Genomic DNA, 18,243 nt, shown 5'->3' on the forward strand with positions numbered 1-18,243 from the left:
CATCCCCGAGAGCAGTCAGATAGAAAGAGAGCCGGATAGATCTTTGTGGCGAACTTACGGCGATGGTGCCTCTGGTATGGGTGGCGAGTGCTCAGCAGTATCGAGTCGTCGACGCTTGTCTCGTGTGCCCGCCGAGGATCGATCCCTTGAGTGGTGGCGTCTCCGTGTTCGGGGCATCTGATAGAACACATAGAACAGATAGGTTAAATAGATAGGTGACTGTGACGGTGGGCTCGGAGCAACTAGGCCCTGTATAACACACACACAATTATATTTATGTACTTAGGAGCTGTAAGGTAAAGCTGTTCAAAGTCACCCCGCCACCCCCCTCGATCTGTTCCCAACAGAGGTGAGTACAGTGGCCATACAGCTGGCTGGCTGGCAGGCACGCACACACATACACAAGCGCGCAAAGCCAAATTGCAGTGCTTTGCGCCAGTGTTGGTGTGTGGAAAAACACATTAGCACTAAAGTAATCATTGGCTTTCCAATTTTGTGCATTTTCACATTTCAAACAGGCAAACATATACCTTTTATCTGGCTTGCTTTTTGCTTTGCACGAGCGCGAAAATTGATTTTTGTTGTATGCGCACCGCTGGCTCTGGTATTGTTGTTGCGCTTGGCCAAAGCGTTGTCGCCGTCGCTGCTTCTGTTGTTTCTGCTACTGTACAATTTACGCCGTCGCTGGCTGGGAACCCTTCGCGGCCACTGCTGGGTTGTAATGTTGCAAGGCCTCCTGGGCTATTGGCAGGATCCAATTGTTGTGCGTTTGCGATGAAAATAGTGTGTTTTTTTCCTAAAATTCACGTCACTTGGTAGTATATTCACCACGTCTGTGAAGCAGAGCTGCCATATTGGTCTAGCTGCGGATCCGACAGTGCTGCCAACTCGTCACGACTCTGTGCAAGCGGGCTATCACATATACATATACATATATATATATATATATAATAATATTTGTTTTTGTTTGCGAGGGATTTTTAAATTGCGGTTTGAAGTGTGTTTAGATAGTTTTAGTTAGAGCAATTAAGTAATTAGCGGGGGAAAGTAAGCTGCCAGCGAGTTGGCAGTCCCGACGCAACGGCGTGCGAAATCAGCCGTTCGTTCACATTGACACAAGGCTGGCGCTTGCGTGTATGGGTGAAGCGATTTTCCACCGTCAGGTCGTATTTGGATATCTCTGGACAGGCTTTTCTCTTATCTTACCTCTTCGTTTTGCTGGCGAGGCGTTGTAGGAACTGGTGGGGCCAACACTGGTGGCGGCGGCGGAGGCGCTGGGAGCGCTAAGTACTGCGATCGGGGCGAATATAGGCGACGCCACAGGCCGCTAAGGAGCGTCGTAAGCGAATGCCAGGAGAAATTCGCTTGCTTCTTCGGGCTGCCGGGGTGCATGAGTTTATCCTTGGTAGGTAGCTGTTGCATTGGTTTTTGGCCTGTTGTTTTCTATTCACCCTCCTCTTTTTGGCGCCTTTTTACGCTTGCTGCTGCGCTTCCATCACTGCCAGCTTCTCAGCGGTTCCTCCAACACCTGGGGCCTTAACTTGGCTAGTCAGTCTTATTAATAGCTGGTAATGCCAGTAGTGTAACTTAAACCGCAGAAAACACAGCAACGTACAAAAAATTGAATTGCATCAAGCGAAGCGCGTCGGCAGCTGATTCTTCTGCTTCTTCCACGAGGCGAGTTGCCAGGCTGCCTACCCGGGCGCGAACGAGCAGTGTTGGTAAAAGTTGCCACCTAGTTTAGTCGGTGAAATCGTAATTTTAAAAATACCAAAAACCAACCCTTCTTAAGCTAGATAATACACGTGGTGTGATAATTAATTAATTATTTGCCTGAGCCGTGAGCAAAATTCTGGATAGTGCTAAATAAAATATCAGTGTGGAAAAGCTTGTGACATGCGTAGAGTTGCCACATAGTCCAACGGTTTAGTGAAATTTGGCGGTGAAAATTCAAATTTAAATTTAAATACAGACAAAAAATTAAACAAATAGAAGAGATTAAACATAAAATATACAGCTTGAAGCAACATTTTTATATTTACCATTTGTATGCCCGGAAACAGCTGACGGCCTCGTGTTCAACTCTGCGCCTGCGCTGCTTTGGCGCCCAATAAAAATACGGGGCAATCTCGCTCAATTGCATAACAAAACGCCAGCGCGGAATAACGGTATCGTTATCGTGTGCCCACGCTCAGTCAGATACTGACTGACGTGCCTGCCCCAACGGTCATCTGTGCGGTCGTGTGGCCGTCCTCCTCGTCTCGTCTCGCTTCCGTGTCCCGCGTTCCCTAATTTTTTTGGTCGTCGTCGTCGCCTGGCGTCTCGAAAAGTCTACCAGCCAAACCACCATTGGATAAAAAAAGGCCACCGGAGCAACCGCCGTTATTGTTACCGTTATAGGTATAATTATAGCCAGAAGACCGCCATTCGAATGGCTAAATAATTGAGTGAACGATATGCCCCGCCCACGGATCCAGAGCTGCTGCGATTTGCGTGAAAAGCCCTGGTCTTAGCATAGCTCCAAGTCCCAAGAATACGTCAAATCCGAATCCGTATCCGAATCGGAGTGCGAGCATCCTTGCTGGAGGATTCGCTCGGAGGAACGTGTGTGCGCGTCCCATGGCAGAAGTGAGTAGAGTACGTTTTATCGATTTTTGCCCGGGCCCGGGAGCTGGTGGTATTGGGGCCTAATCCAAGACTCGCGTGATTCCCATGGAATATTCAATTGCACACACATTCACACTCACACACACCCACGCGCACTCGGCGCAGGCCTTTTTGGGTCACGAGGCTGCTGCTGGGCTGTGAGCGTGTGTCCTGGCCTGCGCGTCTCTGTGTGTGTTGACATTGTCCTGGTCTCGTTTTCCTTTTCATTTTCTTCCTTTTCCCTTGCAGGGTATTATAAATTTGATCAAAAGTTCGTTAAGCTTCCGCTTGACTCTTGAATCCATTTGAAAAGTGTCCAAAAGTATGCTATACAATTTTGTAGTCCTCTTTAAACCTGTTTGTATTTAAGATTTTTGTTAACCACTAGCATTTTCTTTGAAGCTTTTCATCTGTATATTCTTCATTAGCATCCTCAGCAGAATGTATCTAAAAATACTTTTAAACATCTTAAAATTAATGCACGCACTGCAGATTTAAAAATCATGCTAATCGGTCCTTAAACAAAAGCGTAATTATTTTTTATAACAAGAGTATCACAACTTCGTATGGCTGAAAATAGCTTCCTTTCTGGATTTCCTTTTTGTTTCAACCAGCACGTGCTTTTTTTGGCCAAGACATACGTAACATCTGCATGAGGGATCTATAATTAATGACATTTGGCTTTCGCTTTCAGCTGGTGCCTCTGCCTCTGCCTGTGCCTGTGCCCCGCTAGCTAACCGGAAACGGAAACGGCGAAATCGCAACGGAACCGAAATCGAAATCGAAACGAAATCGGAATCCGTATTCCAGTACGCAACGGATACCGTAGTCGAGCACGTAACCGAAACCGAGAGGAATTGAAGGCATCCGCAAGGCATGGACACCGCGGCCGCCGCCGCCGCTACAGTCGTCGTTGACCTGAAGCCCGAGGCCAGCGGCAAGACGCCGCTCCTCAGCAGCCCGCTGCTGTCCAAGACCAGTTTCTCCAATTCTGGATGCGAGTGCCTGGGCAGCACAGTGGAGGCCATGTCGGTGACACCGCCACCAACGCCTCCAGCGCTGCCAGCGCGCTCCTCCTGTGATGCCCATGTCGAGCCAATAAGCCACAGTGCCCAACCGGAGACACATCCGTCGAACGGACTCAAGGGCAAGGAGGTGGCCGAAGTGGCGCCAACGCCTGCACCCACGGAGCCCGGCCAGCCGGAGAGGGAAATGCCAGCCACATCAACGTCTTCCGCCAAAGCTTCCACAACGCCAACGTCTGCCTTGCTCGCAACATCCGCAACGGGAACGGAGCATCAATTAACGGCTGGAACGGCCACCAATACTCCGCCAATGGTCAGCAGCAGCAGCATCTCCGATAACGAAGACGGTGCTAGAGCTGACATTGGCCATTGTGGGAGTATTGGTGGCCGGTGCAGCTCTAGCCCTGCCTCCGTTTGCGGTCCCAACTCTGGTCCCAGTGTTGACCAGCTGCTACTTTGGCAGGACATGCCGCAGTACCTGCAATTCAATCCGTACGTGCTTCGTGGATACCGGCCGCTGCAGACCTTCAAGGGTTGCCTGCTCAGCCTTTTCTACTGGCACAATGAGACCATCAACATACTGACGCACGGTGAGTGTCGCCAACTTCTTATCCTTTTTAACACCTCCTGCCCGAAGGACTCCCTTATCGTTTACTCTTTGGTACATCCGTTACCATTTGCTCACTTGTTGCTGATCCTTACAAGGCTCCACTCCTGGCCAACAGCAGCAGTTCCTAAGTTCCTTAGTTCCTAGCTTCCGGCAGAGCCTCTATTTCCTACCTCAAAGTAGATGAACTGCGGCTGTGGATGTCGTCTCCTGCAGACCTTTTAAAGACTGTCCTCTCAGCCGCACAAAACCCATTGGTAAACTGACCCAAGGTGTGTGCCACCTCCTTGTCCCTACCATCCGTCCATGCCATGCATTCTTCCACCCACCTGTCACCACTTGCTCATTTATCGACCCGTCCGAGTGTGTCGCTGCTCGTTACAATCACGGCCAAAGCCAAGTGGAGGGCCGTAAATAGATTAGGTCGGCATTTCTAATGAACCTTGACCGAGGTTGTCTTGGGTTTATATAAGGAAACAGAGAACCAAGACCGACATTAACCCATTCTAAATATGGGTTGCCATTTTAAACATCTAATTATATTTTCTTTTCTGGTATTTATTTAAATTTCTATTCGTTTAGTTTCAAGTTAAATAATCAAATTAATTATTTTTGGAATCTGAATAATCTTTTAGTAGAGAAAACATTTATCTTGGGGATTCATGGGTGATCCCTCGGCACAGCTAAACTCTCTGGAGAACTCATTAAAGTTCGATAGGGAACCAATAACACGGAATTTGCCAGGCATGTGCTGGTCGGTGGACACCTGCAGAGCCTTGATGTTCGGATGGGCGTCGTTGCACCAGATCTGGGCAAAGCTGATGAAGAACAGTTGCTTGCCGGTGTAGTTCAGTCTGGGCAGTTTCTCCGAGGCCAGCGCCTCAGTGCCACCCGGCTTCGTCGACTGGGCATCGTACCACTTCCGGTAGGCGGTGTACGCCAGGCGCATGCCTCCATTGTCCGCAATGTTCTCCGACTGCGACGTGGACTCCTTGAGCTGTATGCCATCATAAATATACTTGCCATATTGCTTCGTAAAGCACTGACGTCGTTCCAGGAAATTGGTGCTGGACTTGTCATCCCACCAGTCATGTGAGTTGCCTTTGGCATCGAACTTCCGGCCGCCGTCATCGAATCCGTGGATCAGCTCATGACCAATCAGTGAGGCGAGAGTGCCGAACATCACCGCATTGGGGTAGGCATCCGCCCAAATGTAGAACGGCTGCAGCAGGGCCACGGGCACCTTGATGACATTCTCCACCAGAATGTTGGCCGGCGTGTAGCTTAGTTGGCTGCCTGCCTCCAAGGGCTTGGCCGGCTTGTGAAGCAATTCGCGCATTTCCTTGGCGCTCTGCAGTAGCGTCTGTCGCACATTCTCCACGTAATCGCCGCTCTGCAGGTTCAGGCCTGCGAACTCCTCGGTGAAGTTTACATCCGCATAGTTATTCACCTCCAATTTCATGGCCTGCAGCTTGGCCATGGCCAGATCCCTGGTGGGACGCGAGATCCAGTTGAGCTGCGGACTAGAGCTGAGGGACTCGTTAAAGGTGGCCTTTAGCTGGCGCCACATGCTATCGATCTCAGTGGAGGATTTCTCGTTGTTGTAGCGCCTATAGAACATGTTATCCAGATTCTTGGCAAAGAACTTCTTGGTCAGATCCACACAGTCTTGCTTTTGCTTCTCCGGCGTACCCGCCGGCGACTCCACAAATTCATAGATAAGTCGGAAGAACACGTAGTTGGCCACCGTTCGGAGCGGTGTGCGCTTCATTACCTCGACCAGGTTTCTCATATAGCGAGAGTTGAACTCATATATCTGATCGGTTATCCGCTCCCCTAGGGTCACAAATATCAAACGTTTTATGTCCAGAGTTGGCTCATACAGCTTATGCATCTCCTCCACAGTCTGCAGCGTTGTCAAGTCGTTCAGGTCCAGACCCTCGCTCTCGTCCACAAGTCCCATGGCCAGATCCACCTCGAAGTCGAGTAGCTCCTGGGCTGTCGGCTTGGCCAGCTCCTTGGACACGTGCAGAGATCGCTGCAGATAGCGTTGGATTGTGCTGCGGTATCTGTCGCGATAGGTCTGCGTGGCATTGCCCTCATACATGCTCCGCGACTCAAGGGGAAACTCCTGCTGACCCACATAGACACGGTTCCTCTGGTTGCTTGCAAAATCCTTGCTCACCTCGGCACCCAAAATTGGTGCAATTCCGTACCGGTTGGACATGCGGGCGACTGTATTCAACCAGTCAAACTCTGAATCCTTCCAGCTGGAGCCCTCGAGCACTGGCATTGATCCAAACTCGGCAATCAGCCTCCTCAGTTTTTCGGGATAAGCGGGATAGAGATCTTTTAGTCCCTTACATGACTCGTAGAAATGTTTCACCTGAATGTCCTCCGGGGTGTCATATTTATAATGCTTGTTGAGCATTTTCAGAATCTTGCGATTAAGACCCTTGGTCACTGTCTCAAAAACGCCGGTGGTGAGCACTTCCATGCGTAAAGCCGAGTTGATGTGGTCGTAGTTGCCGCAGGCAAAGTCGTAGAAATCGTGGCACGGATCAACCTTGGCGTTCATAAAGCTCTGCATCTCTGCGACCTTCGATTCACGGAGCAATGCTTTCATATAGGGTGTATTTGCGTTAAGGTCCTCCTGATCCTCTTGATCTACGGTGCCATTCCCACTGGTGGGCGCTGCCCAGGCCAGGGCAATCATTAGGTAGCCCACAAGGCAAATGTGGAGCAGCTGCATCTCGCGTTGCGTTTCGTTCGGTTTCAATTTCAATGATCGACTGCCTTTAGAGCATGAGTTCATCGCCATTCCAGAGAAGCTGCGTCGCTCCTCTGTTTCTCGGAAAACAAAAGGCGACCCCAGGGTTATCGCAATCTATCTACTGCTCCGCTCCGTTTATACATAGGTGTCGTTACAATTGAGAGAGTCCAGTGAGGGGGTAACGAGATCTCCCACATGAAGCTTTTCGGCATGGAGCTCTCCAATTTATTATCTATATTAAACACAAACCAATAAATGGTAAAAGCTTTTATGTAAGGGCGGTAGTACTCCCTTAAGTTATAAATTTCGCCTAAATAGGTAAATGAGAACGGGTGGCTTATGTTTATTCCATTTCAACAACCTATCGTTAGAAGTGTCTTTGTTTAATTCAGTTTCGAAAGGGAAATCTCTGGGAAATATCTGGAATACTTATTTTAATGTTGAGTTACTTAGCCTAATATTATATGTTTTTTTTTCATTTGTACAGTTTTACACACAAAAGGAAAGTGTATAGTTTCCTTCTCTGCATCCCTGAATTCATAAAGTCCGTGCCAGGGAAATCTTAATCTTCTCATTGAAACTTAGAGCAAAAAATGTTAAAAAATGTTTTGAATTATTAGCTTTTGAATATTAAAATGAGAAAATATACAATTACTTGCGTCAGTGTAGCTCTCGCAATAATTCAAAAGAGAAAACTGGTCAGTCACTCCCACTCTCGGACAAGTGTAGGCCACTGTAATAAAATACTAAGCAAAGTAATTAACTCGCAATTTCTCATTACTGGGGCTGCCTCAAAGCGTTTCTTCCACTTATCGCACCATGACGTGAGCTGGGTATCAATCACGCTCTCCCCACTAGATGGACTTCGGGTGTAGACATTGTGTCCGACGTCCGAGCGGGTGATAAGGGAGAGCTTTGGCACCGCTCCCACTTCCACTGCCATAAAAAAACAATAAACCACAATACATATTTGGTTATTAAAATGATTCTATATTTAATTATGGATTTTAACGTTTGTTTTTTAATAAAAATCAGGAAGATGCTTTGGAACTTTAGTTAAGTTTTTCAATAACCAGTGTTTGTTTATGTCAAATATTTGTCTAATTAAGATGTTAAGCTCTTGGTACTAGCACACAATTTCCCCAGTGTGGCTCAATAATCTCAATCTCAGCTTGGGAGTGTAGGTGCGGAAGTGCGTCGCACCAAGCTGCCCATTTAGTCACCCTCGGAGTGTTCGCCATGGAGAACATTGGTATCGCTTTCGCCCTGCTGCCGCTTCTGCTCCAGCTCCTGTCGGCGGGTAGTACTCGAGGTCACCTACTATCCGGCCAGCCAGACATTGACCTACGCATCCAGGCCCAGGAGCATCTGATCTCTCAGCACAACGACAGCGCCTATGTACAGCGTCTGATGCGCCTGGCCAAGTCCGCCGAGATGCGTAGCTATATGCAACCGGAGTTGGAGGCCTGCGACAACTTCTACGACTACAGCTGCGGTCATTGGCCGCAGATAAACCCGGCCAATGCAGTCACTCCCCGCGAGACCAACTATGAGCAGCTGCTGATCAAGGCGTATCATCACAAGCAGCAGCGCCTCTTGGAACGGCCAGCAAACGGGGAAGTGGACGACTTGGCGGTGCTCCGACTAAAGCAGTTTTATGCCAGTTGTCTGCTCTACCGTCAAACTCCGGAGGATGTCTATCGCCGACAGCTGCAGGAGATTGTGGCCGAGTTTGTGTATGTCCCGGATTTGAGTCAACCTGGCCAGGAGTGGCCCACCGAGGACTTTGATTGGCTGGACACTGTGGCCCAAATCAAGCGAAAGTATGGCTTCAACATTCTTCTGCTCCTTCAGTTATCCGCGGATCGCATTTACGTGGGTCAGCCCATGAAGATACAAGCCCTGCCCGATCGTCAAGCTCGAGCTGATGTCATACGGAATAATTTGGAGAGCCATTTGGGCGTTGAGGAAAAGCTGGCCAAGAAATGGGCTCGGGAAATCGCCGATGTGGAGCAACTATTATCCAGGGGAATGATGGAACGTCGCGTAGGCATTTTGTCCCAGTTGCGCACACCCGAGGAGTTGGATGCCCCGAATTCGGAAACCTTCAACATCACGCAGTATGTGGAAATAGTTCTTGATCGCGAGTTGGATCCCAATGAGACGCTCTACGAACACGTGCCCAGTTACCTGAACCATTTGGCCAACGTTGTGACGGATACATCACCCCAGGTGCTGGGCAGATTCATCTTCCATGAGCTGCTGCAGCACTTCTTTTACGATCGAACGGGAAACGTCGTGGAGCAGTGTGTGAGCCGAGCCAGAGATTTGTTTCCGGAACTCCTCGACAATATGGTTTATAAGCAGTACGGAGATGCAGCTATCCTCAGTGACATAGATGGTGTCTGGCAGCAGATCAAACACAGCTTTCGAGGGGTTCTGGAGAACTCCTCGGCTGACTGGCTGGTCGTGGAGACCCGAGAGAAACTGCTGGAGCATCTGAATGCCACCAGTTTAGTGGTCAATGGACATGCCGATGTGAACTTCACGGAGAGGTATGAAAATCTGGAGCTAAAAGATCGGGAATACCTGCAAAATCTGAAGGCCGTGTTTAGCCATGAAACCCTCACGGCCAAGAAGATTCCCAGCACTTCTCTGGTTTACGATCCCTTGGAGAATATCGTCCTGCTGCCGGTGGCCCTGCTCCAACCGAACATCCTCTGGTCCCGCTATTATCCAAGGGCTCTGCGCTTCGGCACCTTGGGAACTTTGCTTGCCCACGAGCTGGCACACAGCCTGGAGGACGCCTCCAAGTGGGATGCAAAGTCCTTTGCGGAATATGCCAAGCGGAAGGCTTGCTTTAAGGAGCAATATGGACGCCTACGTCTCAACGGACGCTATTTGCCGGAGAGCAGCTTGCAGGCGGAAAACATAGCCGACAATTTGGCTATCCAGGTGGCTTATCACGCCTATAGAAGATACTTGTCGGAGCTGGCCACCTCTGCCCTGGGAACGGAGTCACTGCCCCAGCTGAAGCTCAACCCACGACAGCTGTTCTTCCTTAGCTACGCCCAGCTGTGGTGTAACGATGCCAATGAGGATTTCCGGGATAAGCAATCCCTGCTTAAGATCCGCACTCCCAATCCCCTGCGGGTTCTGGGCTCTCTCTCAAATTTTGGGTCCTTTGGACGGGACTTTGCCTGCGGCAGTGAGAGCCGAATGTCTACGCCAGAAAAGTGTCAGCTCTTTGCAGCAAGTTTGGATTAATTAAATGCATTAATTAATGAAAATATAATAAAAACTATGACAATCTCAAACACTGAGAAGGAGAATCTTCTGAAGAACGAGCTTCGGTTGCTGAGAATTATAATTTCTTTATTTAAATCTCTCTTTACAAATGTAACTCCAAAATATTTAATAGATGGCACACTTGTATTCCGGATCCATGGGTGCCGTCTGCGAGCAGTTGAAGACCCAGGAGAACTCCTGGAAGTTGGACAGAGAGCCGATCACACGGTACATGGACGGTGCATGATTATCCGCCTGAGCAAACGTGCTTTTGAATAGGGAATGGACATCATCGCACCACAACTGGGCATAGCCAACGAAGAAGAGCTGCTCACCGTTGAAAGAAAGACCCTCCAGAGTCTCCCGCTGACGCACCTCCTCCGTCTGGCTGGCCAACCAGCGCTGGTAGGCCTTGAAGGCCAGTTTGATGCCACCATTATCAGCAATATTCTCTGATTGTTCCCTACTCTCTGGCAGCTTGGAGCCACCGTACTTGTACTCGTGGTACTGTGCCTGGAAGCACTTGCGTCGCTCCTCGAACTCGTAGGTCGACCGGATGTCCCACCAGGGAGCAAAGTTTCCAGCTGCATCATACTTCCTCCCATCGTCATCGAAGCCATGCAGCATTTCGTGGGCCAGAAGGTAGCCCAATGTGGCGTATTTCAAAGCCTCCGGATACTGGTCACCCCAGAAATAACGTGGCTGAAGCAAAGCCACTGGAATTGTAATGTTGTTCTCCAGAATGTTGTAGGCTGGCGTGAAGCCCAGAATCTCCATGGCTTCCAGAGAACGAGCTGGCTGATCTAAACTCTTAAAATTCCTCTTGCCCTGACCAATCCGCACTTTCTGGAGATTTGTCACATAGTTGAGACCATCGATGACCAACTCGCCGTACAGCTCCTCGAAGTTCTCGTTGTCGTAGGAGTTGATGTGCAGCTGCATGTGGCTCAGCTTCTCGATGGCCAGCTGCCTGGTGGCGTTTGTTATCCAGTCCAGCTTGTCGCCCCTTAGATGCTCCATAAAGATGCCCCTCACCTCGTTCCAGATGCGCTTTATCTCCGCCTCCGAGTCAGGACTTCGATAGCGCTCATACACCATGTGCTCGCCAAGTGGACCGAAGTATTTCTTTGTCTGCTCTGTACACCACTTGGCGAGGTCATTCGGCTTGGAGTCCACCAGGTAGTCCTGGAGCAAATTCCACAATACAAAATTGGCCTGGGTGGCAAGGGCAGTGCTCCGCATTGTGAGGAGTGCGTTATCCAAAAACTCCTCATCATTGACATATAGCTTATCCGGGACATGCTCCTCGCCCAGTACCAGGCCAAAGAACTCGGTGAAGTTCAAGTGGTCACCGTACTTCTGCTGCAGCTCATCCATAGTGTAGAGAGTAAGCTGTTCCTCTAGAGACTTGCCAATTGACCTACCCGATAACAGACCATTCTCCAGGTCCTGCAGTTGCTCTGTTGTGTGTCTCGCCACGGGACCACTTAGACCCAAATAGTCGTGCATATCCGTGGCAATGCCGCTTTTCTCCAGAAGATTAATGAAGCCCGTAAAAGATTGCTGCTTTGCCACAGGACCAAGATAAACACGATTCACCGAAGTGTTACGAATATCAGGCATAATATCCACGGCAAGGATAATCTGTTTGCCGTACTTGTGCTGTATCTGGGCCACAGTTCGCCACCAGTTGAAGTCGGTACCATTCCATTGGGCACCGGCCAGTACCGGAAATTCACCAAATTCCCGGTAGACGATCTCCAGAGCCAGCTTATAGCTGACATCATCGCGATTTACAGTGGTGCAGGCCAAATAGAAGCGCTGCATTTTTTTTTCCTCCTCCGATTTTAGATCGGTGGAACGTAAAAGGCGCTGGAGTCGACGATCGAATCCCTTGGCTATCATTTGAAATGTATCGGTAATCACACTGCTCAGTATTTGGGCTGGATTATGACGATGCCAGTTGCCGCAGGCGTAGTTATAGAAGTCATCGCATGCCGCCACCTCAGGGTTCATTGTGTTTTTAATGTCGGCCACCTTTGCCTGACGGATAATTTGTTTTGCATACTCCGTGTCCAGGTCATCGGCAAAGGGATCATCCGCCCCAGTGTTTGGCTTGGCCAAAATAGGAGCCGTTGCCAGCAGAAAACAGAGCCAAAGAATCCCACAACTTGTCATGATCACTCGTTTCACTCAACTAATTTCCAATTGCTACGAATTACACGCGGTGAGGGCGACATTATCAGCGGGATTTGTTTATACTATGCCCAGAGAGCTTGGGCAGGTCAACCTGTTATCTCCACCGGCGTCGGCGGGGTGTATTCTGCTCTTATACCAACTACACCGACCAGTATAAGAGTAGGTTTAGATCTGAGAAGGGGTTAAACTACCATTTCATGGCTCAAAGAGTATATTAAAAGCTTGACAATCGCTATTGTTTACATGTAACTAAAGCTATATAATTATTTATTATGAAGGTTAGTTGGTAAACAAAAGCAATGAGCATAAATATTTTTATTGTACTAACAAAAAAGTGAAAGTTAATTTAAGTATAGCTTCCCAGATACTGATGTTACTCATATCATATCATTTAAAACTTATAATCATTCTTTCAATAACTATATTAGTTAGTCAAATTTAATTTAGAAAGAGTAATAAATCGACAAGTTGATTCCTCATTAACAACACCACCTTTTCCTCCCTTCCAGCCATACCCATCTTCTACATCCTGGCCATCGTGCCCGGACTGATGCCCTGGGACAGTGGCTACAAGTTTCTGTCCTTCTGCCATGTCTTCGGTTCGGTGGCTCCCTGGTGTGGAAGCTTCGTCTATCACCTGTTCATGAACATCGAGAAGGGCGAGAATGTTTACTACACGCTCCTCAAGCTGGACATGGTCGGCATCTGGGTGAGCCAGAGCTTTGGTGAGTACGATCGCGATAATGAAACTCAATGAAACTCAGTCACTGCTCGGAAGCGGAACTATTTTTGTATTTAAATCGAACTCGTATCAACTTGAGAGCTCTATCGCTCCATCTGCCAGACGGCAGGGAAACCTCAATACATGAGACATCTGTGTGGGGGATTCATCTTGGTTTGATTGCCGCACTGAAAGGCCTCGGCAAAGGATCGACTGTTGGACATCATGGCGAAAACCCGCGACTCATTCGGCGGATGGACACTGTTTCGAAGGAAGGCCGGACGCCGGTCGATCAGAATATCGGAGCACATCGACTGCGCCACACCGAGGTAGAAGAGTTGCTCCGGCGTCTGCGACAAGTGGGGCAGAGTCTCCGAGTCCAGGGTCTTGGCTTCCTCCAGCCACTTCCGGTATGCTGCCTGAGAGATGCGTACACCCACATTGTCGGCGATGTTCTCGCCCTGTGCCTCCAGCTTGGGCAATCGCAGATTGCTGTATCGCAACTCACTGAACTGCTCCACCAGGCATTCCTTTATCAGGTTGAACCCAACTTTGGCTTGGTTGCTCCACGTATCATTCAAGTTCCCCTTGCTGTCAAAGAGACGGCTGAGGTCATCAAAGCCGTGGGCCATTTCGTGACTCAGAATGAAGCCCAGGGTGCCATACTTTAGAGCCACCGGGTAGACATCATCCCAGAAGTAGCGGTGCTGCATATAACTGGCCGGCAGCACCACCAGATTAGCCTCCGTCAGGTAGAAGGGTGACTCAATCACGCCATCGTAATAGTTCTCGCTCCTGGTGTCCCGCATCAGATCTGTTCGAAGGTTGCTCGCCTGGACGGCCAGCAGGCGTCGCACGTTGCCATAGTAATCGGCAGAGCTGACCACCATGCGACCGTATTGCTCCTCAAAGTTAACAGGCTTCTCGCCGGCTACCTCAAAGCTCATACCCCTTAGTTTTTCCACTACATCTCCACGGGTCTTCTCGTCCAGCCATTCCAGCTCCGCGGAACTCAACATCTCCTCGAAGGCGGCTTTCAGATCGACCCACAGGAGCTTCAAATCGGTGGGCAGGTGGGGACTCTGCTGTTCCAGGGAGTAGTACACCAGGTGGTCTATGACATCGGGAAAAAGCATTGTGATCCTTTCGGCGCAGATCTCCTCCTGCTTCCGCTCATCCGCCTGTATTTCAAAGTCCCGGAGAAGGCTGGAAAGCATATAGTTGGCCAGCACCCGGTTGGACGTAGTCAGCAGGGTCTTCTTTAGCTGGAACAGATAGCCGGGTACATTCTCGTAAACGGGCAGGAGGTAGTCATGGCCCAGCCAGGATTTCACAAATCGCGTAAGATTCAATGCCGAACCATAGGCATCCGTCATGTTGCTGAGCATGGTCAATCGACTCCTAAGTCTCGGATCGCGGTCCATGCCACGATCAAGGACACTGCGGCTAAGTTCCGCCTCCAGGTCTATGATCTCAATGGCAGTTTTCCTGGCCAGCTGCTCTGACAATCCCAACTGGTCCTGCAATCTCATCTTTAGCTCCACCTTCTTGGCCAAACTGGTGGCCTCATCCCGCACCGCCAGATCATCCCTCTGACCCAGATACAGGCGGTTTATCTGCGAGTTGGTGAAGTCCGGAGCCACATAGACTCCCAGGAGAGTTAATTTTCCATAGCGACGCAGAAGCTGAGCCATTGTCTCGATGGGATCGAACTGGAACTCATCCCAGGAGGAGCCTTCCACAGCTGGCATGCCGCCGAACTCCCTTAGTACGTTGAGTAGTTGAGAGCGTTGGTTTGTCCTCAAGGAGGAGGTATCCAGGCAGGATTCGTAGAAATACTTGACTCGCGTCTCCATGGGTCGATCCGAGCTCATTCGGGGCTGATTGAGGATCTGCCTAGCGCGACGCAGATAACTGGCGAACATGACCTGACCGATATTGGTGTCCTTATCTGGGGTGGCCGCGTTGATGCTCACATAGTTGCCACAGGCATAGCCATAGAAATCATCGCAGGGATCAACACTGGCGTCGATGAAGGATCGCATCTCTGCGGACTTGGCCAGCCGCATGATCTGGTGACCCAAAGGTGTCGTTAGCTCCTTGAACACTCCACCCTGAACGGCCCCGGTGGTGACAATTGAACCGAGTGCCAAGGCGGCAAAGATTAGGCAAGCGGAAGCTGGCGGACCCTCCATCGTGTTTGAGTTTTGATTTGCGACTGAGCCGAGCCGCCTTATCAATGGCCAGTCGCCGTGTGCTCACCTCTCGCCGACCACTATCACCTCCTCGGTCTCTCTCTCTCTCATTTCTTTCAGGTGCCCTGCCCCTGGTCACAGCCACAACATTGTGCTTCCCGCCCGTGCTCAAGTGGCTGATCATTGTCTCCTATTGCCTACTCTCGCTGTGGGGCCTCTACAAGGTGAGTACCACCAGGATTGTTAGCTAAGAGAAATATCAAATAATCAAGGACTCCATCCTTTCTAGGCTCTCACTGCCAGTTCACCCTGGCAACGTCGCTTATGCTTCGCTTTACCCTTCGGCATGCGCTCCATCCTGACCTTCCTGCGCATCCGGGGAATGGTGGGCGGCAGTCATATGGCTCTTTCCCATGTCTACCTGCAGGTGCGTATGTCTGGGCATTCCAATTGACTAACTGCTATTTCTCTATATATAACTAAACGTTTTTGGCTGGCCTCTCTCGGTGCGCATAGGTTGAAGTTGTAAGTCACATTTTCATACATATGTACATACGAGTTAATGGACAGAGCCGCTAACCAATTTCCTGGCGGACACAGAACACGAAAGATGCTGCCACTGTCAGATCGAATCTAATCTCGGGACCAACCATCTCTGTTACAGGACGGCGTCTCGATTCTGGGTGGTGCCATTGGTGCGATGCGAATACCGGAGAAGTGGTTTCCGGGTGTGGTGGACTTCTATCTGAACTCTCACAACATCATGCATGTCCTGGTAGTAGTTGCTGTTTATTCCATGCACAAGGTAGGTTCCTCTTCAGTTGATGTCTCCACAAGGGTCAGAGTATGATTATTGTAGTCTCATGTTTATAAATGTGTATATGTTATATAGTACTTTTATTTAAAGAAAACTTAAAGACACTAGTTCAAGCCATTCTATTTTGATTCCGAATTAAGCAGAGAAAAGTCTTGGCTTAAAAGTATCCTCTTTTTTCCTTTCCTGGGCCTATCTGTCCAACGAAACCCCTTACCCATCTTGGTATTCAAATATCAGAATGGATATTGGGTTTCAATTAATGCTACTTGTTACTAATACAACTTTTCTCCTAGGCCACCATCAAGGACTTCGAGTGGATGTCAACGCAAACCTGCAACACAGTCTCCAATGTCACCGAGGAGGCGCTCGGCCATGTGGAGCTATGACCCGCTTACTGGCTGCTGCCGTTGGTGCTGCTGCCCTTGCCTTGGATGCTGCTAGTTAAGCGACGAGCTCGGTCTCACATAATCCGCGCCCTGATCGCCCCCATAGCCTGGCGGAGGCGGAGGCGACCACCCGTCGAGGGGTGAAAGCGCGCTCTCCGGGTGACTAGAGGTGACACAATAAGGATCTAAGGATCACAGGATCGATAACCGAACACTGAACATACCGAACATACTGAACATAGTGAAAAGACAAACGCTATTGAATATACCGTGTATAAAATAGAGCGCCGATGCTGTTGCAGTAACAATATACATATGTATATCTAGTGTAGGTATATAGGCCATACATATATGAACTGTATGTGTGTATTTACATATAGTACATACTTCGACTGTGGTATTAAGCATTAAGGTTATATAATTACTGAGACGAGACGGACGGACGACAGGCGGAGATGTATGAGGATGAACTTGGAACCAAGTCTTCGGATTTTCACGCTTAACTCTTGGACACATAGTGGCAATATGGATGGAAAGGATGTATCGGAATGGGATTGGGTAATAATGATTTGAATGATGTTGATACACATGTACCTCATTGTGCTTACGACAACACATCTAATTTTCAAACAAAAAAAAGCAAAAATACTCGTACGTATAACTTTGTACCTCGTCGAAAATTCTAACAATAAGAACACCTATAAGCTAATCTCTTCCTAGTTGACTTTTTAGATATGCAAATTGTTATTTTCGGCCAGCTAGTGGTAGTGTTTAGCCTAGTCAATGCTCCAATCTGTGCATAGTTGTGAACGAAACTCAACCACTCAGCGGTGGCCAGTCGGAGGAGGCAGTAGTTAGAAACCCGTATTCAAGTTGGACAAGTGTGAAACCAAAAAAAATCAGAGATCAGAAAACAGAAAACAGAATATAGAACAAGAACAATCTTCTGGCAGGCCGCTGATGCTGCAACGAATCACGTACATACATACGTAGTGATCGCTAGGTATATATACATACATAGTTCGATACGAATTGGGTTTATATTTATATCATTTATGTCAATTGATTGCGCAATATTAACCTCAAGTATTTATATATTGAGCTCCGCTCCCCCGAGTATTGAATATTATTAGAAACCGCAATATTTATTACCCCCTAGGAGTTAAGCATACAACCAACAACCAACCAAACAACCAAAAGCAACTTAACTATATGATAGCAACCATTCGAATGTCGGTCTATTTTAACCCAAGCAAATGCGAACAACTATGAGTAAAATACGTTTTTAGTAGTGTCAATAATTTACACCACCCTCGCGATCGTAAGATAGTCAGAGAGAGAGACGGAAAGCGAGGGGGAGAAAGAGAGGAAATCTAACAAAAGGAACGTAAGCTAACAAACTAATTCAACAAAGCAATAATTAATTAATGGGCAGACTCAATGCTTTAACTTTAACTTTAAAGTTGCTGCTAGTCGTAAGTAACAATTATACGAATAATGTAATGATTTTCTGAGAAGGTTAATAAAACATTAAAAAGTGTACTTGATGAGCAAACGATATTTATAAACATGTTTCTTATTATTAA

At 48.6% G+C, this 18,243-nt stretch overlaps 6 protein-coding genes across 11 annotated transcripts in view; 2 read left to right on the forward strand and 4 right to left on the reverse strand.

The window, feature by feature from the left end:
- Positions 1–1,710, reverse strand: part of Doa (CDC like kinase darkener of apricot) — a 35,571-nt gene extending 33,861 nt beyond the window's left edge. Inside the window, exons 1-2 of one of the 2 annotated variants that reach the window (XM_086840933.1) lie at positions 1,207–1,710; positions 59–177 (exon numbers count right to left, since the gene is read on the reverse strand). In XM_086840933.1, the coding sequence (XP_086697059.1) occupies positions 59–177; positions 1,207–1,422 (335 nt within the window). In that variant the 5' untranslated portion in view covers positions 1,423–1,710. Of the gene's footprint in view, positions 1–58; positions 178–530; positions 886–1,206 lie in introns of those variants that run through there. The other variant, XM_086840934.1, reaches the window with a different exon arrangement.
- On the forward strand, positions 72–18,217 carry LOC110186173 (progestin and adipoQ receptor family member 4). Of its 5 annotated transcripts, none has more exons than XM_086840958.1 (7): positions 72–349; positions 3,341–4,261; positions 13,048–13,263; positions 15,575–15,678; positions 15,744–15,881; positions 16,119–16,259; positions 16,565–18,217. In XM_086840958.1, exons 2-7 carry the CDS (start codon positions 3,523–3,525, stop codon positions 16,655–16,657), a joined length of 1,431 nt encoding a protein of 476 aa, XP_086697084.1. In that variant the 5' UTR covers positions 72–349; positions 3,341–3,522; the 3' UTR covers positions 16,658–18,217. The 5 variants fall into 5 exon arrangements, 3 of the variants coding, with proteins under 3 accessions (XP_086697084.1, XP_020810898.2, XP_086697083.1); XR_015273457.1 differs by lacking the exon at positions 72–349 and adding an exon at positions 2,103–2,628 and having other exon boundaries at positions 15,744–15,979; XM_020955239.2 differs by lacking the exon at positions 72–349 and adding an exon at positions 2,103–2,628.
- On the reverse strand, positions 4,816–7,088 carry LOC110186141 (neprilysin-4-like). Its single transcript, XM_020955195.2, has one exon. It carries the CDS (start codon positions 7,028–7,030, stop codon positions 4,910–4,912), a length of 2,121 nt encoding a protein of 706 aa, XP_020810854.2. The 5' UTR covers positions 7,031–7,088; the 3' UTR covers positions 4,816–4,909.
- Nepl19 (Neprilysin-like 19) lies at positions 8,291–10,368 on the forward strand. The gene has a single exon (XM_020955250.2). The coding sequence runs from the start codon at positions 8,291–8,293 to the stop codon at positions 10,316–10,318; it is 2,028 nt and encodes a 675-aa protein (XP_020810909.2). The 3' UTR covers positions 10,319–10,368.
- Nepl18 (Neprilysin-like 18) lies at positions 10,406–12,517 on the reverse strand. Its single transcript, XM_020955218.2, has one exon. The coding sequence runs from the start codon at positions 12,515–12,517 to the stop codon at positions 10,466–10,468; it is 2,052 nt and encodes a 683-aa protein (XP_020810877.2). The 3' UTR covers positions 10,406–10,465.
- Positions 13,307–15,670, reverse strand: Nepl17 (Neprilysin-like 17). The gene has a single exon (XM_020955206.2). It carries the CDS (start codon positions 15,452–15,454, stop codon positions 13,397–13,399), a length of 2,058 nt encoding a protein of 685 aa, XP_020810865.2. The 5' UTR covers positions 15,455–15,670; the 3' UTR covers positions 13,307–13,396.
- Positions 18,218–18,243: the final 26 nt, after the last annotated feature.

This window comes from Drosophila serrata, unplaced genomic scaffold (assembly GCF_035046125.1).
Source record: "Drosophila serrata isolate PLE 108 unplaced genomic scaffold, ASM3504612v1 contig_382, whole genome shotgun sequence".
NCBI classification, from domain to species: domain Eukaryota; kingdom Metazoa; phylum Arthropoda; class Insecta; order Diptera; family Drosophilidae; genus Drosophila; species Drosophila serrata.

Coding starts and splice junctions, on each gene's coding strand:
- Nepl18 (XM_020955218.2), bottom strand. CDS start 12,517: ATGACAAGTTGTGGGATTCTTTGGCTCTGTTTTCTGCTGGCAACGGCT.
- Nepl19 (XM_020955250.2), top strand. CDS start 8,291: ATGGAGAACATTGGTATCGCTTTCGCCCTGCTGCCGCTTCTGCTCCAG.
- LOC110186141 (XM_020955195.2), bottom strand. CDS start 7,030: ATGCAGCTGCTCCACATTTGCCTTGTGGGCTACCTAATGATTGCCCTG.
- LOC110186173 (XM_086840958.1), top strand. CDS start 3,523: ATGGACACCGCGGCCGCCGCCGCCGCTACAGTCGTCGTTGACCTGAAG. Junction 13,264..15,574: donor CTGGGTGAGCCAGAGCTTTG/GTGAGTACGATC, acceptor CATTTCTTTCAG/GTGCCCTGCCCCTGGTCACA. Junction 15,679..15,743: donor CGCTGTGGGGCCTCTACAAG/GTGAGTACCACC, acceptor CATCCTTTCTAG/GCTCTCACTGCCAGTTCACC.
- Nepl17 (XM_020955206.2), bottom strand. CDS start 15,454: ATGGAGGGTCCGCCAGCTTCCGCTTGCCTAATCTTTGCCGCCTTGGCA.